A 27,552-nucleotide genomic window follows, 5' to 3' on the forward strand; every position below is an offset into this window, starting at 1 on the left:
AAGAAAAGTAATATTAAAAAAAACTTAAAATTCATTTATATTTTAAAAAAAAGCAAGAACTTGAATTATACTACACACAACCTATTTAAGAATTATATTATTCATATAATATTTGTTAACATACCCTTTATAATAGCATTATTTTTGTTTGTTTCTTTTTCACTTTTGATTATTTTACATTTTTTTTTAGTTCTTTTTCTTTAATACAGAATGTTGTACAGAAATTTACATATTTTGAAAGAAAAGGGACAAGAAGTTGTGGTCTTAAAAGTGTGTAGTTGTAGTAGTCCCCCACCAGAAGAGGTAATCCGTAACAGCAGCAGTACTCTCTCTTCTGGAATGGATCTCACCAAAGCCATAACCATCTTCATCATCATCACCATATAACACTGACACTACACACATCTGACGCAACACAACACTTTTCACTGCATCTTTCATTCCAAATACACTCCAACCCCAACATGACAAACAAACCACCTTTGCCACTTCATCATTGAGTTTTGTCTCAAACACCAACAACCATCCTTTCCTTTCCCTTATGGAAATTACACAACAAAGCGCAGCCAAAGCCAAAGCTTCTCCTTCACTTTCCAAGCTTGTCTTCTTGTCTTCAAAACTTTTCTTCTTACTCGTTTCTATTCACTCTTTGTCATGGAAATGGAAGCCTTTGCCCCACATAGGATTAGTGACGGTTTTCCAGTTTGTTGTGGTGTAATTGGAAGTGGGTATGGTTCATCTTCGTCTCTAGTGTTGGATAAGGAGAAGGGAGAGCTTGTAGAGGCCCCTGTCAAATTGGAACGCAAGGGTGTGTCTCCTGAGAGAAGCATTGAAGCCTTGAAGAACCATAGTGAGGCAGAGAGGAGAAGGAGAGCAAGAATTAATGCACATCTTGATACACTTCGCTCTGTCATTCCTGGTGCTAAGAAGGTTAGTTCAATATAATGCTTTCTCCATTATCATTTTTTTTATGTTTTGATTTATTTTTGTTCTATCCTAATGATTGTTGTTCGGGCTATCAGGCCACCTGTTATTAGACTACTCACAGGTCTAATCCTGCAACTTCACGCTTGATATGTCTAATTCTCGGCATGAAGAGATGACAAAAAACAAAATAATGTGTATAAATGGAAACAAAATAATGTCTAATTATTCTCTTGAATTTGCTTTAGGGGTCGAGTTATGGCTAAAATCCAAATTCTAAAAATTTGCACCCGATGTCAATGTTGATTTTGCTCATGCTGAGAACAGGTTATGTGGAAGTTTCTTGATTAACTTTTAAAAAAATACAGGTTTTTTTTTGGCTCTTGTTTGAGTTCGTTCAATTATTGTTGCACATTAGAGAACATTAAAGGGAAATCTGGGTGCCGGCTTATTATTGAATGTTTTCCTTTTCATAGTTTATCTTCCTTGTGAAATGTGTGTTTAAATAATTTGGTTAACTTGGGATTATTGTTGACCTTATTAAGTCATTTGGTTGAAGGGTCATGAAACAAAATGGTAGCTCAAAGGCTAAATAATTTGTTTACTTTACCGCGTTTATGTTGATCATTGTAATGAAAGAAAAGCTTTGACTATGCATGCATCTGGACTGAAGCTTTCAACTGGAACTGATACTTCTTGAGCAATTAAGTTCAACGATAAATTCTTAACCAATGCATCTCAAAAGGTATTATAAGACTTCTTGGATGCTCAAATTATTAACTTGGAGATCAGTAGTAAATGACCTTATTTTTAGGATCCATATATGTCAGTAAAGTAATTTTGCTAGGTTTTGAAGTCTTGTTTTGATTGTTTTCTTTATTTTCAAGCACACAATTGCAGTTTCTTTTCTACAAAAAAAGGATGAGAAGAACTTAACATTAACTGTCCAACATTGTTTTTCTCATGCTTTCAATAATGAAACTCATGTCATTACAAACTCACATGTTAAATTATTTATACATAGCTTATTAGTCTGAGTTATCTTTGTACACTTTTTTTAACTCAGTTGGACAAAGCAACCTTGCTGGGTGAGGTTATTAGACATTTGAAAGAGCTGAAAACGAATGCGACACAAGCTAGTGAAGGCCTAATGATACCAAAGGACAGTGATGAAATAAGAGTTGAAGAACAGGAGGGTGGATTGAATGGTTTCCCTTACTCAATCAAGGCATCACTATGTTGTGAATACAAACCCGGGTTATTGACCGATATAAGACAAGCACTTGATGCACTTCATCTTATGATAATAAGGGCTGAGATTGCAACCTTGGGAGGAAGGATGAATAGTGTGTTTGTGATAATTAGCTGCAAAGAACAAAATATTGAAGATCCCGAGTACCGCCAGTTTCTGGCAGGGTCTGTTCATCAAGCTCTAAGATCAGTGTTAGATAGATTTTCTGTTTCACAGGACATGTTAGAAAGCAGGAAGAGAAGGAGGATTTCTATATTCAGTTCTTCATCTATAGGAGATTTCTTTTGAGAACTTTTCTTCTTAAATATGTAATTTAAATCTCCATAATCCATATGCATGGCATATATCTGAATATGAAGAGGGAGTGAGTGAGTGGCATTAGCAAATAGCCTTTTCACTTGTTAGGGAAAGTTTGTACTAATCATGTGAATCAGAATCTGGGTTTGTACATGTCTTGGGAGCATTCACAGTCACAGATAGCAACTTTACTCTTTTGACCATAGACAGAATTAGTGGACTCTTTCTACCATATTGTACCTTGTTTAGTCAAAAGGTTCTTCAGTCACGAATTCTCTTCCCGTGAATAATAACAACTTTGGGGTTCTGGGATAAGTAGTTCATGACCTATGAAGAAAGCAAAGCCTTTGTGTAAGATGCTGTTTTGAAAGTTGTTAATAAATAAATTGATCTATGTTATGCATTATGCAATGTTTTGTACTTAAAGTCCCTTGTCATTATCACATTTTGAAGATACATTGGGACTATCTACTCTTCGCGGGCACTGAAGAATGAGAAGATTAGGATATCCACGTATTTGTAAAAAAGAAAATAAAAATTGGGGTTTGGGTCATAAATATCATAGTGTAGTATTTTTATAATAATTTCTACAAATTTCAGTAGTATTTTTCATCTCTTTCCACTAAGCTATTTATTTTATCACAAACTTCTCCTTTTCTAACTCCGTATATATATTTTATTGTAAAACTATGGTATATAAAATTATAATGAAATTAGTCTATAGTTAATAATTTCTTGTGGATATAGTATCAGACCCTTTTGTGGGAACTTAGAATGCAGTATGAAGGTTTCTGAAGAGAAGAATTCAGTGACTACGGGTTGGGTGAGACTAGGATGTTAACTAAGCAGTGATTTGGGGGGCTAGTTCTTGAAAGTTCTAGTTGGTCAAATTTCCCTTATATGAGAGTTTAGACAATCCATTTGAGTTGTGAACAATATAAAGAAAATCTACAAATTCAATTTTAGTAATATATTTAATTCTTTTATCGTCCTCTTTCTCTCTCATTTTCCTCATAATGCCTCTTTTGGACTTTCTCAACATTCACCAACTGTGTATGCCAAATAATTTAAAACATTGCAAACTCTTAAAAGCTGAGCAGGGAAAAACGACTTACATAAGGACTCAACAATATTACCTTCCTGATTACAGAATACAGAAAATGGAGAATTAGCTGAAGTTAATGTTATCAATTTTAAAATAAATATTTATAATGAAAGAAGTGAAAAATTAAGAATAAGAATTCAAATATATAAAGTTAGAGAAACAAAATATAAACATTCAAAATATTTATATGTAACTTTTTTTATATAAATTTTTCATTAGCAGCATTGGGAAAAAGAAGAAAGAGTAAGAAGAGGAAGAAGAAAGAGTAGAAGCAGCTCAAACAAGGAGAGAAAATAGTGTGAAAAATTTATTATTTTAAAAGACAAATAAAACTGATTTAAAATTTTAATCTAAATTAAAGAGAAAATAATTAATATTTTTTACATCTATCATTAAACAAAAAATTAATATATGTATACTAAATTGATTGATTTTTGTAATAATTATTTAAAGAAATATATTTATCATGATTTTTAGTTGGCTGATATTCTAAAAATTAAATTCAAATTAAAAATTTGTGATAATTTATGGAATTTATTTAGTAAAAAATTTAAAATTACATTATTAAATTATATAAAATAAAAGATTGATTTATTACAGTAAGACTCCCAAAAGAATAAAACTAAACAACTTTAATAAATGTGACAGTTAAAATTGCACTTATACACACATTGAAAAACTTGTTATAAGGAATGGGCAAAAACAATTTCTAACGTATAATCTACAAATTTTCTAGAGCATATTCCCCAATGTTCTCTTATTCTCATTTCTCACTCAGCATTTCTCTTGAGATTAATAAGTTAATATTGGATTTAATTTTGTGTTGACTTGAAAACAAAGCAATCCACTGTCCCAGTCCACACCCATCTAGCCGTTCGATCCCAAAGCTGCACGAATCGGACGGTGGCCATTGCTCCAATGCAGAACCGTTTCGGTGCAGCGTCATCTCCTTCCTGAGAACGAACGAAGCAGAGACAAACCTTCCTATCACTCACTTTCTCTTCAACGACACAAAAAAAAAAAAAAACTCAAACCAAACCCTAATTCTCCGAAATTAGATTCCTTTCGGGTAAGTTCTTCCCTAAATCCACGCCTCCTGCAGACCCAGATCGCTTTTTTTCCTTCTATCTAATTCTCCGCCACCAAATTTGCGATCTTTCTGTGCTTCCGAATCATGGAGAATGAGGAGAACGAACCCCACATTCAGAAAAGTGGCGGCGAAAGCGAAGACGCTGAACCCATAGAGCTCGTTCTCTTTCAAGTGCCCGAGTGTTACGTCTACATAGTAAGTCTTGCACCTTTCTGTTCTCAAAATTTGATTTTGTGCAATGGGTTTTGAGATGAACGTGGGAATTCAATTTACAACTGAATGAGGGTACTAATGATCAAGTTTCATGTTACTTCGCAGAATCATAATTTAAGGTTGCTAAGAAAATATTGTTGCTCTGAATGTTTCATTTTGTTGTTTTGATTTAAAGTCGAATTTTCTGTTAGCTGTTCGATGGGTCAAACTGATGATGTGTTTATACTATTTATGCAGATACCTCCAAGAATGACTGCAGCTTCATACAGGTTTGCGATCAATTCAACATTATAGCTCTTGATCTGTTGTGCTTGTGATCTGTTTAGTGCATCTTTGGCATAATTGAAGTTGTTAATGCACTCTACCTTGGTAAAGAAGTTCTGCTATTCAGTGTATATGGAGGGGTATTAGATCTGTTTAGTACATTTGTTATGCTTATAATTATTTTGTATCTTTCATTACTTTTGTGGAACTGTGTTCTTTGTGAAGGAATTGGTTTTCTACTTTTGCCAGTTTAGTGACTTTTTTTGCTGCTGAATGTGTGATTGCCGGATATTTATATAAGTGAAATTCATTTCAGGGCTGATGAATGGGATGTCAACAAATGGGCATGGGAAGGGATATTGAAAGTCACTAGCAAGGGAGAAGAATGCATCATAAAACTTGAAGATAAGAGCACAGGTAAGATCATATTAAATCCGCTTCAAATATATTGTACAATTTTTTTTTTAATTCTATGATGAAATATTTATAACTAGGTGAATTATATGCTCGGGCATTTTTAAGAAATGGAGAGCCGCATCCAGTGGAACCTGTTATTGACAGCAGCAGGTGGTTTTCCTTGGCTGTTAATAGTTTAAGTTGTTTGTTATCATACCTTTTTTCAGTTCAGGATGCTTAACTAATTATACTTATATTCTGTAGATACTTTGTTCTTCGCATAGAAGAGAACATAGGTGAGTCGTTATATCTACATATTTCTTTACTTCTTTTCTTCTCTTAATCATCTTATCATCCATGTGCTGGGTAGTAGGGTAGGATTCGTAAAGGAAGTACAGAGTATAATATAACACAAGAACCTGTTTCATTTGCAGTAATTTGAAATGATGCCGTGTTTTCTTTTTTCTTTTTAATTAATTTCCACTTCTCTCAGAAAATAGAGTGAAAAATTCGAATTGCTATCAAAGTATGTGTCAGCAACTTTTTTCGTCATGATCAATTTATTTTGTCTTTGTCAAGAATTTGGCTTGTTTGTCAAGCTTTTGGAAACCTGCAAGCATTTTTTTTTTGTTTCAGATTGATGTAGGAAACTGTAGTTTTTTCTGTTTACATTTTGGGCTCCATGTGGATAAACTTCTCCATAAATGATTACGAGAGAAGAAAATAAGAAGGTAAAATGAATTGGGTTTTCTCCCATAAGTTAAAATCAACTCATGCATTTCAACTTTTATAGAAGTTTTCTCATTTAGCTTATCCCAAAAGCTGATTTAGCTTATGCAATGCATAAACTAATTTAAATTTATGGGAGAAGTTTAAGTCATTTTACCATCTTATTTTCTTCTCTTATAAGTGCTTATGGAAAAGTTTATCCAACTAGGGCCTTAGTTCTTCTGAATATGAACATAGTGTTTAGCAACCATAAATAAACATTCCTAAATTTATGGAAAATTAATTCTCTGATCCTTTAGTGCCAAATGGCTTTTAATATCTTCTACAGTTCCCCATTCCTCTGCTCAACAGTCATAATTTCTAATTTTCTGTCCACCTAATCCCATCCCCACTTCCTTTCTTGTGGTATTATTCTTACTTTTTAGTATGACTAAATTTACTTTTAAGTATTGTATTCCTTTTTCTTGTTTGGACATTTCAAGTTGGAAAGACTGCTGACTTTTGATCCCTTATTATCAAATGCATAATTTTGTTTTGGTAATTCTGCTGCACTCTATTTCTTATTACGGGTGAAGTTTGGTTTTTATTGCTTGAGAATCATGCAGGTGGTCGCCTTCGACATGCTTTTATTGGCATAGGATTCCGAGAAAGAACAGAGGCGTATGACTTCCAAGCTGCCTTGCATGATCATATGAAGTATCCTCCATCAAATATATTATATTAGATTTATCATTTTTATTATGTATCTCATCATCTGCAAAACTTGGAAGCATTTACACATTTTTCATTCATTCTGGCATAGAGGACGAAGGTCCTCATACTGTTTTTTCACAAATGGAAAGCATGTCTTTTCCTAAATTTTTTAAAGATATCTAAACAAAAAGAAAACTGCTGAAGAGATGGAACAACATTACCAGCAAACTTCCTCAGTTGATTACAGTCTGAAAGAAGGAGAGACTCTTGTACTACAAATTAAGACCAATGTATGGAAATCTTCATTTTCCTCTTGTGAACGAGGCTGTTTTCTTTTTTCAGCACATTATCTTTATTAATTCCTATCTTTTGCATGCAGAAAAGTGGCAGCAGTGTGAAGTCCAAGTTTTTTGAGCTGGGTCTGAACAAATCCCCAGAAGAAAAGAATGGGGGGAAAGAATCTATACCTAGTATTAAGCTATCACCTCCTCCAGCACCACTTTCACCTGTTTTCGGCACGCAGAAGTCTCCAACAAACTCACCTACAAATCTCAGCCTTGAGAAAACTAATATAGTTGAGACTCCTAAAACAGTTAAAGACACAGAACCTGAGGATTCTCCTGAAAAACAAAGCACAGAGGATGTACTAGATGATGATTTTGGCGATTTCCAAGCAGCAGGTTAAGCTATCCATTGCCGTGTGTTTTTGAATTTGTGATGATTAGAAAACATGCAAAATTGTTGATTCCTTGAACATCTGGTATATACCAAAGACTTCTGATTCAGCTTGGAGAATCAATTATGTCATTCCAGAAAGTAAATCCTACATAGCCACCAACAAAATATCATTAAAGAATCAACCTATATGCTCTGTAATCGGTGATTGTTCTAGTTGCACTGCGGGTTACTACTACGAGAGTTTTTCCTTCATCTTGAGTCAATTTATTTCAGTTTTATGCTTTGTTTATATTTCTGAGTTGGGATGCCTCAGTAGTCAATTTAGTAGTACATCATAAATGGGGTTCATAGCTTTGTTGATAGCATAATTGCTGATTTGCTGTTATGATGAATGAACAACATTGAGCGTTTTGAACTTGTGGAGTTGTTCCTTGTGCTTTATACCCTAAGAGGATTTGCTAAAGGCCTTTTCAGTCTCAGAATATTGTTACTGATTCAAGTGATACTTAGTTACACAGTTGCTGGGAAAATAAGTTTTATTATGTTTTGGTCTTTCGGACATTCTTTGTTCCGACTGAAATTATATTTTGTGAAAGATAATTTGATCTAGGAAAAAATAATTAAACAAGAGGCATGTTTCTCGAAATTCGTAAAGTTTGTTGAAATATTGGTTTAAACATTTGAAGACCAATTTGTTATCCTTAAAAGCTTAGTAATTTAACAAACTTCGTTATGAATTTCGCATCAAGTCAAATACGAAACTCGTTGCATTATATTCCATTCAATGAATGAAGATAACTACTATATGTTTTTTGTTTAAAAAGAAAAATTCAAAATTATGCGAATTTAAAACAATACATTCAATCTCCAACTAACATATACTTGACCTTCTAGAAGAAAATTCGCTTGCAAAAAGTTTGGATGAAACGATGACCAATACTCTGAAATTTTTTTATAATTTGAAACTTGGCATATTTTGTTGACAATCTAATTCTAAACCCAATTGTAATTTGATAAACAAATAAAACGACAAAATAACAGAATAAAACAAAACAGTAGTACAAAAACTAAAAGGCAACAGTCATGGCATAGCAGGTGGAAAAAAACTGGAAGGTGGGTCCACAAACCCATAATAAAGTGAACAACCTTTTAGTATTGGTCATTCATAAAAAAATTATTTAAAAATAAAAAATAATTTAATATACTTTCTTAAGATATCCAAATTATCTAAAAGTTTTGGACATTAAAAATGTCCTAATCTGAATCCATATATCAAACGTAAGGCTCAGTGGAGCTGACCCTATGCACGCTCTCTCTCTCTTCACACTACTACTCTTCTTCTTGGGGGTTACAATTTCTCTTCAATTTTACTTCTTTAGCCGTCTCATGACTTCATCAGTTAGACGCTGACTCCACTCTTCTTTCAGTGTGTACTGCAACAACAGGTAAATTCTCTTCTGTACTGCACTTCTTGTTTTTATCACCATCCGTTCATTTATTTGACTAATATTTTAAGTGGATTTTGTTTTCTGTTTTCAAGTTTGGCTTTTGTTTACATATTTAGCTATATGTTGTTATTGTTGGATAATGGATAGTCCCCCTTTTTTTGTGTTTTTATTTTGGAGGGGGGTTGTTAATTATAGCCATTTCTTTGGCATATTTATATTCTTTCCTTGTTTATGGTAATTTTGATCAGGTTAACTTGGAATTTTCATGCTGTTTTGTTCATGAGAAAATAGTTAAAAGTAAAGGATTGTCAACAGTATGCAGTGAATTACTGAAAGGGTGTAGTATGATTTTGTAGAATTATGGACTAGACGACTAGTCATCATTTTTATAGTTGGCTAGTAATTAGGACAGTGAAAGGTTGTGGTTGAGTTTGTCAATATTAGGTGAGAACCAGTTTGATTGATTATTTAATATAAATGTGTCCTGGGATGGAATTTATCTGCAATCCTTTTTATGCTTTTGTAATATCACCCTCTGATCAATGTACATTTAGTTTTAGGCCTATAGAAATGATCACCATCGATTGTGGCTCTTTCTTGATTTTTTTCCATGCGATTTGTTGCCAGATAATCAGATAGAACCACCTTCAAGTTCGGATTTTTATCGTTTCTCATATTGGACATACAAGGACAGCTCTAATTACTGTTCCAGCTAGTGTTTTGTGATGGCCATGGATGTAAAAGGCATAACTTGGGTTGGAAACATATTCCAGACGTTTGAGGATATTTATGTGGACGTGGAAGACACAATGTTGGAGGTATACCTTTGTCGTCATTTATCTTTAACCTGACCTATGCTTGTTTAATATGAGAAAAGATAACTCAAATTATCCCCATCTGGACATGCCAATACATGCTATAAATGTCATTGAAAACCTAAGGTCTTTGACTGCTACTCTGTTAGTAGTGAAGGTATAGCTCTTCATCTATGACTTGTATGTTCAAAGTGTTTTACCTATATTTCTTGTATGTTTAGTTGCCACATATATTATTTCACTGAGAGTTGAATCATGAGAGCAACTTTTATGAAATTTGTTTTGGTAATGTGTGATAACCTTTCTGAAATCCCTTTTATATATTTGATTTCAATTGTGTAGTGTAACACTAGCCTGGTAAAACTGTTGTTTTTGGGACTGATAATTCCTGGCCTGCAATTGATTTACATTAACAGTGAACATAATCCTATTTTTTTTTGTTTCCCTTTTTTGGGGATAGGAAACCGTTAAGTACATAGGGAATCAAATGCAGACTGTTGGGGAAAGCGTTAAAAAGATCTATTCAGATGTCATGCAAGATTTACTTCCTCCATCTTCATATGATTTGGATGAAACATCAGCCCCTGAGTTGCCTATAGATCAATATGCTGATGCTGGATTCTCAAAGAAGTCATTTCAAGGTTCCAAAAAAATAACTGTAAAGGATGATACCAACCAAACGACTGAGGATTCAAGGATCAATCATGATGTTGATAATGATGTAATCCATGCTGAATTCTGTGATTCTGATGCTTTGTTCATATCAGCTTCTTGCAACTCTGTCAAAAGGAATAATTTTATTGCACATGCAAGACAATATGTTGGTAGCACACATATTAAATCAAACCTCGGTGGTGATGAAAATCAACAAAATAAAAATATGCCTGCATCCAAGACAGTCAGTGAAATCACTTTGTTAAAAACAGATACATGCAGTATATCACAATCATGTGAAGTCTCCCGGGTAAATCAAAATCATGCATCCACTGTTTCTAAAGCAGCTTCTTCTGAAGTAACAACCATTGCCTCTGTAGCTGACTGCTGCAATGAAATAGAAAATGCAAGTACTGAAGAAATCCCCGATGTGCTGGTATTGGCTGAATCAGAAGAAGAGAAAGAGATGCATATTATTTCATATTCTTCCAGTGATCTATTAGGAGATCCATATGGTAAGTATTTGAGTGTCTCTTGGATATAGTTTCATTTTTTCTTCATTGTTTCTGTTTGGTAACCTTTTATTTCTGACTTCTGAAAGGAACTGTAATAATTATATTATTTTTCTGGTAGGGGTCACTATGGTCAGAACATTTGAGCCTGACAATTATTCTTACCACTCAATCATTGCATCTCATCCAGGTATTAATTCTGATCATTCTAATGCACTTACTGAATTCAGGTGTCAATTCAAATCAATATGAAACAGGTCCTCAGTTTATGTATTACTGCATACCATTTAGAAGTACTTTCAGAGTTCAGATTATAATGAAGCACATCTGTTTGGTTGAATTTGAAGAGTGTATCTTGGTGCTGGTTGGTTTTGTCTCATTTTGCAAAAAGGTTTATGAAAATAAATTGTTGAGGCATCCCCATATGGTTGTATTTGTGAGGTCAGAATGACGATTTTAAGAAATTAGGGATGTGATGAAGTTTTCCTGTCATTTTGTTTGTTATAGCCTATTGATCAATAGGAAACAAAATGTTTTCGCCTGTACCAGGTGGCATCTGTTGTTTCGCTAAACAATTCAACTATTTTATAGAATATATAGAGAACTTACTCGAGAAATTCTTGCACATAACTATTTCATTTTAACTCAGATTGGAAGATTTTTTTTCTCTGCAAAGTCTTCATTCGTATAGATTCAGCAACTCTAAAGCCTGTTTGCAGTAGATTTTGTTTTCAACTATTAGAATATAAAAAAAAAGTCTTTGGGTAATCCCTATGTCAACATGGTCAGGGCTCAGGCACATATGAGATCATAGTGTGTAGTTATTCAATTTCATGATATTTTTTTTGAGTAATGATACATAAACACCCATTTATTTTAAACACCTCTAATTTATCTCTACCTCTCTCTTCTTATCAGATCATAAATCCTATAATACTTATATTTTTTTTCTTTTTTCTCTCTGTTTCTAAGTGTCTCATAGCATCATGGGTGTCCATGATTTTTCTATTTTTTTAGCTCATGGAAACTGAGTAACTGACACTTATTATTTAAGAAATCACAGAAACATGGGATTTGAATGTACCAAAGATTGGTACTATTATAGTAGAGCAAGGCCATAAAACCATGCATCAAGATGATGAACTGAAGCTTGAGGAAACTTGTGTTATGGTGGCTAGAGATGAACTTCAATCAGTTCCCAATGCAAGGGGTAATCTAATAACTAGCAAGGTACATACACTCCTTCATTCATTCCTTTTTTTCTGTTCATATTAAGCTCTAACTTTTTTTTCTCTCTCTTTTTTCTCATGTTTGAAGAACAAGAAGAGGCAACCCTTTTCTTTGTCCAAGAAAGCTACAAGGAGGCAAGAGTATGAGGAGCTTGCAATATTGCACCGGAACAATGAAAAAGAAAAGGGTGATTTTGCAGAGAATTTATGTTCAACTTTGCAGGATGATCATAAGAAACTACTGCTTCCTGATATCTATGAACCTGAGTGGGAGCTTCTCTAAATACCGGAATGATTAACTTGAGTAGCTACACAACCAACCCTACTGATTTTACATCCACTTCTTATTCCTTGTGAAGGAGATTGAGATGTCCCATTGCAACAAAGATTCAATGCCCCCACAATACCTATTATGTTACCACAACTACTTTCCTATGATATCTAATTTCCCATTCCCAAAATGTCCTCCCCTTCCCCCTCTTTTTTTCAGCTTGAAAAAAATAAAATGATGAAAAGGGAAGCCTTAGCTGATCATTCAAATGAAAACCTCCAAATAGAGTAGTTAAACTAGGTTGGACCAATTATATATGGAGCACTGAATGCGGCATATTTTTATTTTCTCCATTGACATTGTCCTTTTGTTTCATTCCTAACTTTAGATACAGCATTTCTGTATATCCTTTTAGAGGATTTGAAATGCTTTATCATTAATGATAAATATCGTGGATATACCTTCTGTTATTTTTTCATTTTTCAAGATCTTGGAGTATGTCTATAACATAGTATCGTATGATTTATAGATAATCATGCCTTTTAAGTATATTGTTAGATGTTTGATTTAAGTTTGTGTATGGGATAACATCTGGATAACCATTCCCTTGCTCCTTGTCAAAGAACTTTATGTGGACAATTACTTCGCCGGAGTTTATCTAGTTCTTATACAACATATGTTCTTAACTTGAAAACTATTGATATGGAAGCTAGTTACCCAAGTTCTTATAGCCACACCAAATTCTTCATTTAGCATAGGCTAGGAAAAATTTATGGCCAAACACTGAAATGTATAGCAGAACCAACGATTGTTTATAGAATATTTGTGTTTGACATGGTTTGTTTATTAACAGAAAAATCGAATGTTATTTAATATTATTATATATTAATCAATATAAAGGAGATGAAAATGAAAGAGTAGTAAAATAATATGTAAAGAAAATAAAGCGTCTTATTGAATGAAGCTTCTGTCATTAAGGATTGACACATCTGAACAAATTTTGGAAAAAACTCAAGTCGCACGTCCACTAAAAATAAAACCAAATTAGAATATAAGAATGAGAAACAATCCACACTCTTTGAGCTAACTTTTGGAATTGAGTTAGGTCTAAAATCATATTCTAAGATAGTACGAGGGCATAGGGTCCTAAACTTTCTGAGATAAAATACAAAATTTTTCACCTATATTATTTTTCTTCTCTCTATCAAACATATTGTAAGGGGGTGGTTTTTCTTGACCTTAGAAAGAAGGTGTTTTTTTCTTTCTTTCTAATTTGAACGTTTTATGTACCTGAAAAAGAGAATCCATTCCCTTGCACGTCATGCTTTTAAGGTGAACACTAAACTGACTGAATTAAATATTCATTATTGAAAGTTACTACGAAATTTTCTATCCACACTCCATTTATTAACATCCACTAACTTAAAAAAGAAGAAATAATTTGTGAAAATTTATTAGATATGCTTATTAAATCCCCCAAACTTCGTTTTTATATATATTTTTCGTACCACAACTTTTAAAAATCATCTTTTGATCAAAACTTCGCCTTTCGTCGTTAATATTGTTTTATTTAATAATTTAATTTATTGCTCAAAGTATTTCTTTTGAATTATTTTTTTTCCAAAGAACAAATTACTTTACCAATTTTTAGTTTAGAAATTTCGTGATGTTGATACCCACAACGAAGCACAGCAAGTTAAAGTACTTTCTATTAAACTGTAAAATTAAAGCCGAAATACCATGAATATATAACTTTGAATTTTATATGAAGTAATTCTTGTGACTTTCCAAGTATCATAAGGTTCGCCGAATTGAATATTAACTACTAAATAACTCTTCTCTTTTTGTGTATTACCTCGTGCTTACGTCAATATGTTCTAACTTTTAATTGTTTTTGTCTAAGAGAATCAAAGTTTTGCTTCAACAGATGAAAATATCTTTGGGTGGTAGTTAGCTCAAGAAAGAAAGGGCTTTTTTAATTATAATCAGTCAATATACGCCTCTTTGGATAAAAATCCAACTTTAACGTGCGAATTACTTGACCACCTAATCCCCCATTAGTTAAATTAGTTCCGGCCATAAAGCACACATAACTTTTCTTAAGTACAAAGTTAGGTTAATCAATTCACATTTTATTTCCTACAGGATAATGCCTGCCATTATTGGCCTGTGAAATTGAAAGGGGGAGAACAAAGAGAAGCAAAACACATGTTGAGAAAAGACAAAGTATCTATAAACTTACTCATTTAACAAGCAACTTGTATTAGAATTTCATCAAGATGGGCCAGGAACTTTTGCTGGACATGGCCCGCATAGCCCAACTAAACTTCATTTTCTTGAACAAGAGAGATTCCACATACTCTTGTCAACTTTAAGCCAATAGGTTTCTTCAAAAAAAAAAAAAAAAAAAAAAAAACTTTAAGCCAATAGGTTCAAAAAAGAGACGAAAAATGCAATCAGTTAGTTATTTGTTTGGATTATTATTTGCAAATTAACAACTCTTGAAAATTAGTTTGGATGGTATATATGCTACTTTGCTCGAAAGAAAATGACTACCGCTAAAGGAAAAGGACCTACAAGAAGGTGGTGGATGCATGTAGTGGCGGCCTAAAGCTAGAGACTGTGACAAGGATGTTCATCCTATCGCATGGCTTAGTTTAAGTTTTCTTCGAAAGATTGCAAGTGGATAATAAAAGAATATCAAATTTTACAAACTCTATTGGCGATACTTGTGGATAATGATTTAAAAACCTGTATGTTTTACAACAAATATATACATATCACGTTTTAATTATATTCAATGGTTGAAAATTAATTTATTTCACTTTAAATAAGATTTCAATCTTTCGTTTTTGTATTAATTTTTTAGATTAGTTATATGTACGTATGTATTATTTTTGCTTTCAAATTTGCATCTTAATTGACATGCTCATTAAATTTTTCTTTCTTTTTTTAAGTTATACCGTTATATGGGTTATATGTGATATAGACATATGAATACAGAAGATTGAAGAATGAAGAAACTTGTGACACATGTATGGAGCCTAATTTGGGCTCCAAGAAATGTTGTGAGTCAATTCTCGTGTTGAAAGAGCCTCCGTGATAGCGATTATACGTCAAAGTTAAAACAAGAAGTCAGAAGAAACTCGTTAGCTTATTGCATATATATCATTAAACTCAAGTGATGTTTTCGCATGCCCTACACCGCGCTGCCTTAATATAACCCTTCCATTGAATATGTAAAAGTCATCTTCGTCTACGACACGTTCTGGGATTTTTTTAACTCCATCTTTTCTTATTCTCCATACACTTGGCATCTGTCTCTCTCACACACATTATTTAGCTTCATGGGAATGACTTTTGTAATTGAATCTACAAGATAAATGTCATGTGCTTTGTCACCAATTAACTTATGACAAAGTTGTAATCGAATCTACAAGATAAATGTACGTAGCCTGGATTAAAATTGCTATTTGCACATCAATAACTTTTTTTTAACAAATTTTACTTTTGAGAAAAAAAAAAGTATAGTTATAAGATGTATTTATTGTTTTATTAATTATTTGAAGAAAAAAAAACAAATATATATTGTTATGGATTGGGCCAGATTCTCAAATCATGTCACTCATCATTGGAGGAAATCTAGATTATAATGACTAATAATGCAATTTCTAGGAAATATAAAGAAAAAAAGTTACAGGTTTAATCTCTTCTACTAACAAAAATTAACAATCTAATTACACTATTAATATTTGCTAATAAAAAAAATAACACAATCCCTTCAATTAGTATCTCAATTAGGTCAATCCTCGTAAAGGTTGTCCAAGTCATACCTTGATAGCTCACACTCTCTCATGTATATGTATGTTGATCTCTCTACTTTCTTTCTTTTGGACTCAAACTGACTTAAACATGAAGGTCCTTATTCTTAACCTGGTCTCTACTCATGAATCTTTTTTGGTGTGATTAGCAGGTATCCTTTGAAGGTTTGTCGAAACATTTATGATAAAAAAGTTAATGTATTAATAACATAAGTATTGGTTTGGCTTTGAGACACGACATGATCTATGTGCCATAATTTGAAAAGCAAAGCATGTTCAATGTGTTAAGAAACTTTGCAAGAAAGGAAGCTATAGCGGATTCGAATTTAAAATTAACAACTAATTTTTTAAAAGCTTGTTTTTACTATGAAATGCATGATTTTAAAAAGCAGCAAAAAAGATATTAAAAAATTAATCAAATTCCACTTCACGAATTGTTTTATAAAAATGCTTGTTACACATTCTATTTCTTTCTTCATTTCCGATAATTAAATCTCTTATTTGTTTTTTCTTTCAATTTTGCATATCCAGTAAAATTAAGACACATCAATTCATGAAATCTGCACCACACACACTAAGTGTAAAAGAGAAAAAGGGGTGTTGTGTGTTGCATTAATTAGTTCAAAAATCTTTTACTTGCACTCGCATGTAATACCATTATATATGAATTTGGCTTCTTTACTGTTGTCGTGTCCTTTTATGTGCTGTGCTTTAAAATTATATAGTTTTTTATAATTTTTAAAATTAAATATCACAATCAAATATTAACACAATTATGTATTGTTATTTTAATAGAAGAACACAATAACAAAATGAAAAAGGTACACCATATACTAAGCTCCCATGTGTTCCACGCAAAGTTTGGAAACGTAACCCTTCTCTTTATTGGTTTGTGTCACGAACAATGGAAGATCACGTGGACTCCGGATCTGGTCCCTACTTGTGGTCGGCCTATACATAACATCAAAGGCAATCTCACGTTAATTATTCTAATTAAGAAACTAATTCTAATCATTCCTAAAACTCTAATACTTACTAAATTCAAATAACTAGCCAACTAATATAAGAAATTTTTAATTTGTAACATTTTTTTATATATACTTTTATCATTAGTTAATTTTGAAAAGAAAAAAATTAAAAAAAACTCGCATAAAATTTATTCATCCATACAAGTTTGTAAAAGATACTATATCAAATAATGTGTCGTTAGTATTGTTCAAGCAGACATCAAAATTTTTATTTTTGTACCCGATTGAAATTATAATTAGTATAATAAAAACGTAACAAATATTTGTTTGATAAAAATCATACGTATCTTATACAAAAAAAAAAAAAACTAATCATGTTTGAGTAATTAAAAAAAAAAGAGAAGATTATATTACTTCACCAAGACTTGACCTTGATTTTAGGGACACGCATGAAACCATTTTTTTTTCTATTTTTATATATAGGAATTGAATAGGATATCATACATAAGTTTATAATAATACTTACAAATTCTGTTGAATTATTTGAGTTAAATTTTTGTGTGGACAAAATCATTTGATATACCAAAAGCTTTACAAATTACAATTTACAATGAGTAGTCTTGGTTTAAAACTTTTAATAATTGAAAACAAAAATTAAACTTCAAATCATGGACCTGACCCTTGACATGCCTTACGTTGTATTGTAGATACGTGTGGCTAGTTCTTTAAAAAATAAGTAAAAATTGACCCACAAACCAACTCCAATTTAAAATGATTTCAAAGAGGAATTTAAACATTTATAATAAAAATTTACAGATCGATTAGCCAAAGCAACCTTCACCAAGTGGCTCTTTGCTTTTTCTTTCTTTTTTATGTTTTGTTGGCTTCACACTCATTTCTTAATCAATAAGATAATCTGAGACTGTAGTTTATACGAAGTACTCCATCATTGGATCATTTGCAAACTGGACTGCACCGATTATCCTCTGCATATGAGGATGAGTACGTACTGCAATTACTATTTTATTTTATTTATTTGTAAACATAACAAATGATATATTCTTTCCATGACCCTATATATCAGTCATCAAAACAAATATTGATAGTAGTTATAACAATCAAAATAATACATTACTAATTGGCAGAAATTGCGATATTAATTATAATATCATATCAGCAGTTCCGATAAGAAATTTCCCTTTTGGACGCACATTAGCCTAGAACTTTCATGTACAAATTATACATATACACAATATTTTCCTTTAATTACCCTCCTTCAATTTTCAATATTGTTCATGTATTATCATTACTGACTTACTGTTAACCAACTAAAAATTATTATAAATATAAATCTCAAATAGTTACTATAAAATTTAATAAATTTATCGTACACTTTTTTTTATAAAATATATCATATAATAATATATAATCGAAAGATATTATATATTGATAAATTTAATATAAATATACATTAAAAATATTATAATTTTTATTTTTTTTCAAAGAATTAATTTATAAAACATGTTTTAAAAAATGAAAATGTATATTGATATAATATAATAAATTGATAAATGTAAAAATAGACTTAAAAAATGATTTTTTGACAATTTTTTTTTGTTTTTTAGTTAAAACGTGTTTTCACGTTATATCTATTATTCTTTACTGATTGAAACAATCATTTAAGTCCCTTAAATATTTAAAAATGCATTTTTAGTCCATGAAACTATATGACATTAACGAAAGTCGTAAAAAGTGGTGACATAATACAATCAGCATTTGATTCATATTATTCACTTCCGAGCGCCACATCACCACGCCATCTTCATTCAGGAACTATTAACGTATTTTTTAAACTTTTTTTATAACAGTATATTTTAAACTTTAAGAGACTAATGATTTTTTTTTATATAATTTGGGGACAAAAATAAATTTATTCTACATTTCAGGACTAAAAAATAATTAAGAAAAAAATATTAGATACACTATTAATAAAATTTCTGTAACGTGCTATGTTCTGCAGCAGCACATATGTTCCTGTTTTCTATTGACTAATGGAGTGCACTACGCAACTTCTGTCAATTGCACAATTTTAGTCAAAATCGCCGTCTCTTGTCAATTACTACTAGAATATTTGAACCAATTCTGGGTGCATTATTATGTATAGTATTTTTTTTACCCAGTAAGAATTTAATTTGATATCAATCAAATTAGATTCTCTTAATTATATATATATATATATATATATATATATATATTAAAATTTATATTAATAATTTAAGTAATAAAAGTTTATAAAATATATGAAATATTTATCTATCTGCCTATATATTTATTTATATTTTACTATTTTCCTTTTTTTCTTTTTTGAGAATGCCTATGTGTGTGATCTTTTTGTTTTTACTAAAGCAAAAAATTAATTGAAATGGCTTGAGACAAAAGAAAAAAGGTTTGTATAATTTACATAATCTCAAGTTTAAAATTCGTCGACATAATTCTGATAAGAAACCGCATTAATTTTTAGATCATATATTAGGTACTGTTACCAATCCAGGGACATCCATTACTCTTTTACTGTCAACACATCAGCAGGGAACTACACAGCCATAATATTAGAGTAGCTTGTACGTAAGATATTATTCATTCTTTTTTATATATTTTTTACAGACACAACCCAATCCCACCCAAAAAGGAATAATCACAATCTAAACAATAATTGGCAATCATAATTCAATATTTCGCAACTGCCTTCGTCAGTATTATTGTTGTACGTAGCAGAAGCAACCACCACCATTTTATGCCGATTCCCTTCTTTCATTATATTTTCTTTTGTTAATTTTATGTTCATTCAATGTGCCTATTATTTACAAGAAAATGTTACATAGGCAACTATAAAAGAGAGGAGATCAAGAAACAGAAACTAATCAGTCACATAGAATACTCCAACTCATCAAATAAAAGAAAGAAAAAAAAACATTGCATAGTTATGTTAGCTCACACAGCCACATTTGTGATTCAAGATATGCTTAATTACGTAACTTTGTTAAGCCTTTGGTCAACATCTAACACCTTTGGTAGGAGACCTATCTTTGCATGAGATGCATGCTATGCTGTCCTCACCTGTATGATCGATATAAGAAATTATTTTTGTATATAAAATTGTAGAAAAGTTTATACATTTATGAGAGAAATACGATGACAACAGAGTATAAGACAAGGTGGATAATGTAATGAAAAGAAATTAAAAAAATAATATTATAAAATGTGTTCGGAGACGGATTCAGAACTCAGTTAAAGGGGGACTAATTCTGATATTTTTCACTAAGTTCACGCTTCTCTATTTCATTAGAGACGTTAAATGTTTCCTTCCGTTCTAAATGATATCTGACTGATTTCATTCATTGTTTGCTGAGAATTAAGACGCAATAGTGGGAAAATACAATAAAAATAATGTTATCACAATAGATTTGATATTTAAGAACCACTCATATTCACATGGTCAAATCCTCAAATTGCCTTGGAATAATCAATGTCTGAAGTTTTGAACAAATGATAACTCTGAATACCATATTAGCATAAAGTATGCATACAAATATTAACTTTGATTCGGTACAAGAATACAATATGATTTTTTATACGGTGGAAGCAGAACAATAGTTAATCAAGGAAAATATACATGATTAGTCCAATTGATATGATAGCCAAAAAATAAGAAAACAAAATCTCTTAAAATTAAGAGATACTTATTATTACGCTATCACAATAGAATTTCTTATAATTAAACAATTAAGCAATCACATTAATAAGACCAATGTACACGGTTACATTTTCATGAGAGGGAGAGGATGGGCTCGGGCCCTTGTCGGCCCCCCTTAAATCCGTCCTTGAATGTGTTTTATAAATGTATTATATGAATAATATATAATTTAATTTTCAGTCAATATAAAACGTTTTACACAGTTAATTAATAAAAAAAATTGAAAAATATAATTTTTAAGATAATTATTATAAAATTCAATAAAAAAAATAAATTATAATTAGTTAACATTATAAAGTCAATATACAAATTATTTTCTCTAATATATATTTATCTCCATATTACCTGTAATAATTTTATACAAAAAAAAAAAAAGAAGAGAAAACATGCAGGCACATGAAAGAGAAAAAATCGCTTTTCTGGTCATCCCTGATATGCTCTGTCTCTATGATCCGAACCCCAAATCAAAATTGATATCGTGATACAGAGAGATAATTAAATAGCACCATAGCAGGGGTAAGAGAGTTACTTGAAGGAGCACAATTGAGGCCGGTGTTGCACATAAAGGAATACCATGTGACCAGAACACACTAGTGTCAATACTTAATATTAGCATTGCAAATTTGCAATTGTAATCTCAATGTTGTTAATGTCTCATTAACTACAATACTATATAATAAGACATGAACTATAATCAAAGATCTCAATTTAAAGTCCCAAAGTCAAAGAATCAGAATTATCCTAGGAAACTAGGCAATTTCAATTCTGTCTTTCTCAGCGAAAACCAGACCATAATTTTTTGACTAAAAAATAATCATAAAATTTTTCAAATGCAGGGATCAAGATTAGATCCAACCCCACCACATGACACTGTTTAAAGAATCCATCCAAAACTGCACTGTTTCCGCCAGCAGAAATTAATAAATAAAAAAATAATGAAAAAACACGTATACATGAATACAAATAAAAAAAAAAAGAAAAGAGAGAAAAAGGTGCCATGTTTTCCCATTCTTCAACCCCCCCTTATTCACTCAAAAACGAACACATAACCATTATATAAGCCTTTGTTTCAGACAACTTTTTCTGCACTCCTCGTCCTTTTCCTCCCTTCAACAAAACACAGGGGAAGGGAAAGTAGTAGTAGTAGTAGTAGTAAGGAACGAAACACCAAACATGAGTTTCTTGTTACCATTACCAACCCTCTTGTTGTGTCTCTTTGTTGTGTTAATTTATTCCCTCCAATCAAAGGCCGATGAATTTGATTTCGATGAGTCCTTGTTCAATGCAAAAAACGCTTCCAGTGGCAGAAAACTTGCAGGAAGATGCAACTTGTTCCGTGGGAAATGGGTTTATGACCCTTCATACCCTCTCTATGACCCTTCTACATGTCCCTTCATAGATCCACAATTCAACTGCCAAAAGTACGGTAGACCAGACAAACAGTATCAGAAATATAGATGGCAACCCTTCTCTTGTCCTTTACCTAGGTAACCTTCACTTTCACATTTCCCTTCTTCTTCTGCTTCAATTTTCATGTCTTGTGTTGTGGCTAAACGTGTGTAGCTACCAACAGGTTCAACGCATTTGATTTCCTGGCTAAGTATAGGGGCAAGAAGATTATGTTTGTTGGTGACTCCTTGAGTTTGAACCAGTTCAACTCTCTGGCTTGTATGATTCACTCTTGGGTGCCTAACACTAGAACCAGTTTCATAAAGCAAGATGCTCTCTCCAAAATCACATTTGAGGTTGGTTTTCTAATTCTTCCTATTATTGTTTTTTTGTTAAATTATTCAATTGGTCCTATAGTTTCTCCTTTTTTAAATTTTAGTTCTTAAGAAGAGAAAAAAAAATGTAAGTTTTAATCTATACAAATATATTAAGAATTTAGATTTTGTCCACGTTGTTAACGGAGTTAATGGCATGGCTCAAGACAGTTGTTAACATCAATTTATTTTTGTAGTGTCAAACTGTGACATATCTGGCTTCTTTAAAACTGTCAGAAAATGAGGACATGAAATTTTCCTTAACAGTTTTTCACTGTCGTTTGTAGTGGTGATAATAACAACACTTATCAGCAACATCAATATTAATGGTAGTGACTATAACTTATAATTTTCTTATATAAGAACTAAAATTGAAAAAATAAGAATAATTATTAAAATCAAGTGAATTATGCAAACTATTTTTTCAGTCATGTGTTGTTTTATTTTTCTTACTTCCATCTTTTGCGTTGAATTGTTGTGGTGGGAATGATGATTGCTTGTTTGGTGTGGTGTTGTGTCCATGCAAGTTGCGTCGTTTTCTCACTCCAAAGTTATTTTTTTGCCTTATTTGAAGTTTTGAACTTTAATTCAGCTATTCATGACTCCGATTGACTATGTATGACCCGGCGGGGAGATAGTATATTAGTACAAGAGTAACCGGTGATATTTTGACACCTTAATATTTCAAAATTTCACTTTTTCTATTATATTATTTATCATAGATATATTTTTTCTCTCTCTCTCTCACTATGTGTCTACTACCATTTGGATATCAAAATATAGTTTTTGTGGGTATATTTTTTACCACCGAAATTAGGTTTGGGACGTGATTGGTGGGGGGCTTCCCCTTTTGCTGGGACACCTTTGGTTGTTAATTTGAAGGATAATAAATGTTTCCCTTAATTGCTATAATTATACTTTACTTGCACAGTTGCTCTTTCTACCAATTTTGAACGTGCACATAAATTTCCTTAGCTAGATCGAAACATAGAGTAATTTTTTTTAAAAGCGAAATGTTTTTTTTCCAATTAATTTGGTAGTTAAAAAATTCTCTGTTTCGGAAAAGTGAGAAGTATAGCTTTTATTATTTTCTATAAGAAAAATAGTTAAATTATTATTATTTATTACCTCACAAGTGATGTTTCGGTTGCAACATTTTTGTTACCGTGGAAAGGGGAAACCTTTTATCGTGAAATTTATCAACTATGCTAAAACTACAGTAATTTCTTAAAAGGAGATTGCTAATTAATAGTAGTATCTTAAAGATACTGTAATTAAAAGTAAAAAGTCTGTACAAAAAGGTTTAGTGTCACCAATTCACTGTTTTTTAATAAATTATTTTGTATCCGTTTTGTTTATTGTTCATTTGCATAGAAACCCCTCAAAACTTTTGTCGAGTTTGTGCTCCAAATTGTCAACACGTTGTTGCTTTGTATAGAAACTTTGTTAAACAAATGTCTTAATTATCAATGATGAAAGTTGGACATCTAGTTTTCCCTCCAAATCTTTGCTATGTGTCTAGTAATTAACACCAAGTCATCAATCTCGGCTTAGTATTCCGTAGCATCCCAACATCCATCATTATTTATAACTAAATTTTGAACTGAACGTTACTCATCCAACCCATTTTTGTTTGCACAATCCATTCCCGCAGCTGCAATGATTGAAAATTTGATGTTTGCCTCTTTACCTTTTCTCATTCAAGATAATCCTATTGATTACCTGCTTTACTGTGTTTGCCAACCACATACAAGCTCCAATCATGCTATTTACACAACATTACGGGTACAATCATTCATAATTGCATATGGGTAATGGGTTTATTGTGCTCAATGGAAAAGGGAATTTTTTTTTTGAAGTGGGCCATATGTATTTGATATACATGTACATGTACAATTTGCACAAAATTGTGACAGCAACAATAGTTCTAGGTTTGTAGATATAATTTGTAATTATGTCCTTAATCACTTCCAAATTGGACCACTTGACACTAGTGGCTTCATTCATACGCTGTCCTCTGCTTACATGACTTTTTCCTTTGTAAATTCGGTAAGCTACAAAAGTATAAAAAAAAAAAAAAATGGGCCACTTTGTGATAAGGAGATATTTTCTTTTTCTTCTAGTTTTTTTTTATTCCATGGTACTTTTAGTTTGTTTTTTTTTAATATTTTGAACCTAGAGGTAAGAAAAGTCACCACTTGGTAATTTGGTAGGGAAGTTTCTTAGAAGTAAACTTTGGTGGAGGTACCAAAATACGGTTATTATGGAAAAATTATTCACATATATCTGTATAGTTAAATTGTTATAATTATAATTATTTTATTTTATCAGGACTATGGCCTTCAGTTATTTCTATACCGCACAGCATACTTGGTAGATCTTGACCGTGAGAACGTCGGAACCGTTCTGAAGATTGACTCTATAAAGAGTGGTGACGCTTGGAGAGGCATGGACGTGCTAGTTTTCAACACGTGGCACTGGTGGACCCACACCGGGAGTTCACAGCCGTAGGATCAATCTTTCACATCATTATTATGCCATAATCAATTCCGTTAATCATGGGTGAGCAATTTACTGATAAGTATTTTGTGTTCGTGAAAATTCCATTTCAGGTGGGACTATATTCAAGAGGGTAACAAGTTGTACAAAGACATGAACCGTTTGATTTTATTCTACAAAGGTTTGACAACTTGGGCTAGATGGGTTAACATCAACGTGAATCCAGCTCAAACCAAAGTCTTCTTTTTAGGAATTTCCCCTGTGCATTATGAGTATGTTTTTATTTATACTCCAATCTACTAGTTTATTAGTCTAAGTACTAAGCTGTGTTCATATTATAGAGATATTATTAGATAGTCTGGTATAATCACTTGTCTATAGTTTTGTTCAATATATGTGACATGTATTTAATTTTTTTAAGTTATGAAAAAAAATTAATAACATTTAATTATGTGTCACATAGAGATTAATTAGAATCACGATAATACCGGACAATCTAATAATTTCTAATTATATTATATGAAAATTTAAGTAGTATTGGTTTTTATTAATTAATTGTGCATGGTGGTGATGTGGTAATTAGGGGGAAAGATTGGAATCAACCAGCAAAATCCTGTATGAGTGAGACAAAACCATTCTTTGGATTGAAGTACCCTGCAGGGACACCAATGGCATTGGTGATAGTGAACAAGGTTTTGAGTAGGATAAAGAAGCCAGTGCATTTCCTAGATGTGACTACACTCTCACAGTACAGGAAAGATGCACATCCAGAAGGCTACAGTGGGGTTATGCCAACGGATTGCAGCCATTGGTGTCTTCCAGGACTGCCAGATACATGGAATGTGCTTCTGCATGCGGCTCTATTTGACTGAAGGAAAGGAAGCAGCTAGCTAGTGACTTGCAAACTTTGTTTATTAGAGGAAAACCAATTGTTTTCTAATGTAGGAAATATTTAATTTGGCATTTGGTTTCTTGGAATTGGACAATAAAAGGGTTTGATTCTACAAATTGTAAATTTTCATATTATTTTGGCATACACATGCCTTGATTGTACCAAATAGCTCCCCTTTGGAATATTGAAAAGCATTTGCACTGATGTTTCCTTTGGAATAACGTGCTGCTGGATCGTTGTGAATCAGGTGCTTGATGAAATTCCTTTTTTCTCAAGCTTAAGAATGAAAAAGCGATCAGAGAATCTGTTCCCACTTTGCCAACTAAACCAATGTTAAGCATCATCAGTCCGGATTAAATTACTAGAAGGAGAAGGAGCAAATAAGGCTTCCAAGTTTAGATGAAATTAGCTGTCTTATCTTTGACCAAAACTTTCAATTTTTTTCCATACTTTCTATTTCAACTATTTAAAGAAAGTTGTTACTTTGTTATAGACAAGAAGGGGAAGTGTTTTAGTTTGTTGTCACGATTTTGAGATCAAAATAAATCAAATGATGTTTTTTTTTTTTTCTAAAGAAAAGGCAGAGGATAAGGAACAAAATAGGTTGACATTCAATTGACACTCCAACCCCTAAAGTTCCAATAAAACCTCTACCAAATATATTAATATAAGCAAACTAAGAGAAACGATACAATTGGAGGGCCAAACCGTACCCAAAAGAAAAGACAAAGGAAACCTATCAAAAGGAAGCTCATGTTGGTACCAAAGGAGTTCCTAATCAACAAAAGATGGTAGAGAATCCCACCAAGTATACCCAAAAGACTGTGTACCATAAGAAGCAAGCTTGTAAGCACGAGCATTGTTTTTTCGGTATATGTGAGTGATCCTAAAATTAAAGTTGTTAGTTAGCTTTTTATAATTCATCCTTCATCCAATGAGTATAAGAAGACCAATGCACTGTTAAGAAAGAGAAGCATAGAACCAGTTTTCAACCAAAAGTGACTCTTAAGTAGACAAATTTTTCAATGGCTAAAATGGCTGCCATAATTTCCATTAAAAACGCTGAATTGATACCAACATTGTAACTTCAATGGAAGCAAAAATAAAAATAAGTCTTTTTGATAAAAAGAAATGGATAAAATTAAATAAGAATATATAATATATAGCATGGTAGGTAGTGCAAATATTTTTTATACTGTTATTTAATTACTAAATTTCATAATATATATATATATATATATATATATATATATAATTATTAAATTTTATAATAATTATTTTAAAA

The 27,552-nt window shown here is 31.8% G+C and overlaps 4 protein-coding genes across 5 annotated transcripts; all 4 read left to right on the forward strand.

Moving 5' to 3' along the window:
• Positions 1-227: 227 nt before the first annotated feature.
• On the forward strand, positions 228-2,879 carry LOC114374257 (transcription factor bHLH30-like). The gene is made up of 2 exons (XM_028331879.1): positions 228-930; positions 1,991-2,879. The coding sequence occupies exons 1-2, from the start codon at positions 655-657 to the stop codon at positions 2,462-2,464; spliced, it is 750 nt and encodes a 249-aa protein (XP_028187680.1). The 5' UTR covers positions 228-654; the 3' UTR covers positions 2,465-2,879.
• Positions 2,880-4,345: 1,466 nt separating this feature from the next.
• On the forward strand, positions 4,346-8,120 carry LOC114377445 (adaptin ear-binding coat-associated protein 2-like). The gene is made up of 8 exons (XM_028335955.1): positions 4,346-4,863; positions 5,119-5,150; positions 5,462-5,562; positions 5,640-5,712; positions 5,806-5,837; positions 6,876-6,966; positions 7,139-7,253; positions 7,343-8,120. The coding sequence occupies exons 1-8, from the start codon at positions 4,753-4,755 to the stop codon at positions 7,646-7,648; spliced, it is 861 nt and encodes a 286-aa protein (XP_028191756.1). The 5' UTR covers positions 4,346-4,752; the 3' UTR covers positions 7,649-8,120.
• A 789-nt stretch (positions 8,121-8,909) lies between these two features.
• Positions 8,910-13,058, forward strand: LOC114377493. Of its 2 annotated transcripts, none has more exons than XM_028336024.1 (6): positions 8,910-9,086; positions 9,717-9,907; positions 10,365-11,073; positions 11,192-11,260; positions 12,125-12,300; positions 12,388-13,058. In XM_028336024.1, exons 2-6 carry the CDS (start codon positions 9,815-9,817, stop codon positions 12,580-12,582), a joined length of 1,242 nt encoding a protein of 413 aa, XP_028191825.1. In that variant the 5' UTR covers positions 8,910-9,086; positions 9,717-9,814; the 3' UTR covers positions 12,583-13,058. The 2 variants fall into 2 exon arrangements, with proteins under 2 accessions (XP_028191825.1, XP_028191826.1); XM_028336025.1 differs by having other exon boundaries at positions 8,911-9,086; positions 12,134-12,300.
• Positions 13,059-22,154: 9,096 nt separating this feature from the next.
• Positions 22,155-26,513, forward strand: LOC114377366 (protein trichome birefringence-like 39). The gene is made up of 5 exons (XM_028335842.1): positions 22,155-22,600; positions 22,687-22,858; positions 25,208-25,383; positions 25,489-25,647; positions 25,959-26,513. Exons 1-5 carry the CDS (start codon positions 22,287-22,289, stop codon positions 26,245-26,247), a joined length of 1,110 nt encoding a protein of 369 aa, XP_028191643.1. The 5' UTR covers positions 22,155-22,286; the 3' UTR covers positions 26,248-26,513.
• Positions 26,514-27,552: the final 1,039 nt, after the last annotated feature.

The sequence above is a fragment of the Glycine soja genome, chromosome 11 (genome assembly GCF_004193775.1).
Source record: "Glycine soja cultivar W05 chromosome 11, ASM419377v2, whole genome shotgun sequence".
Lineage (NCBI taxonomy): Eukaryota > Viridiplantae > Streptophyta > Magnoliopsida > Fabales > Fabaceae > Glycine > Glycine soja.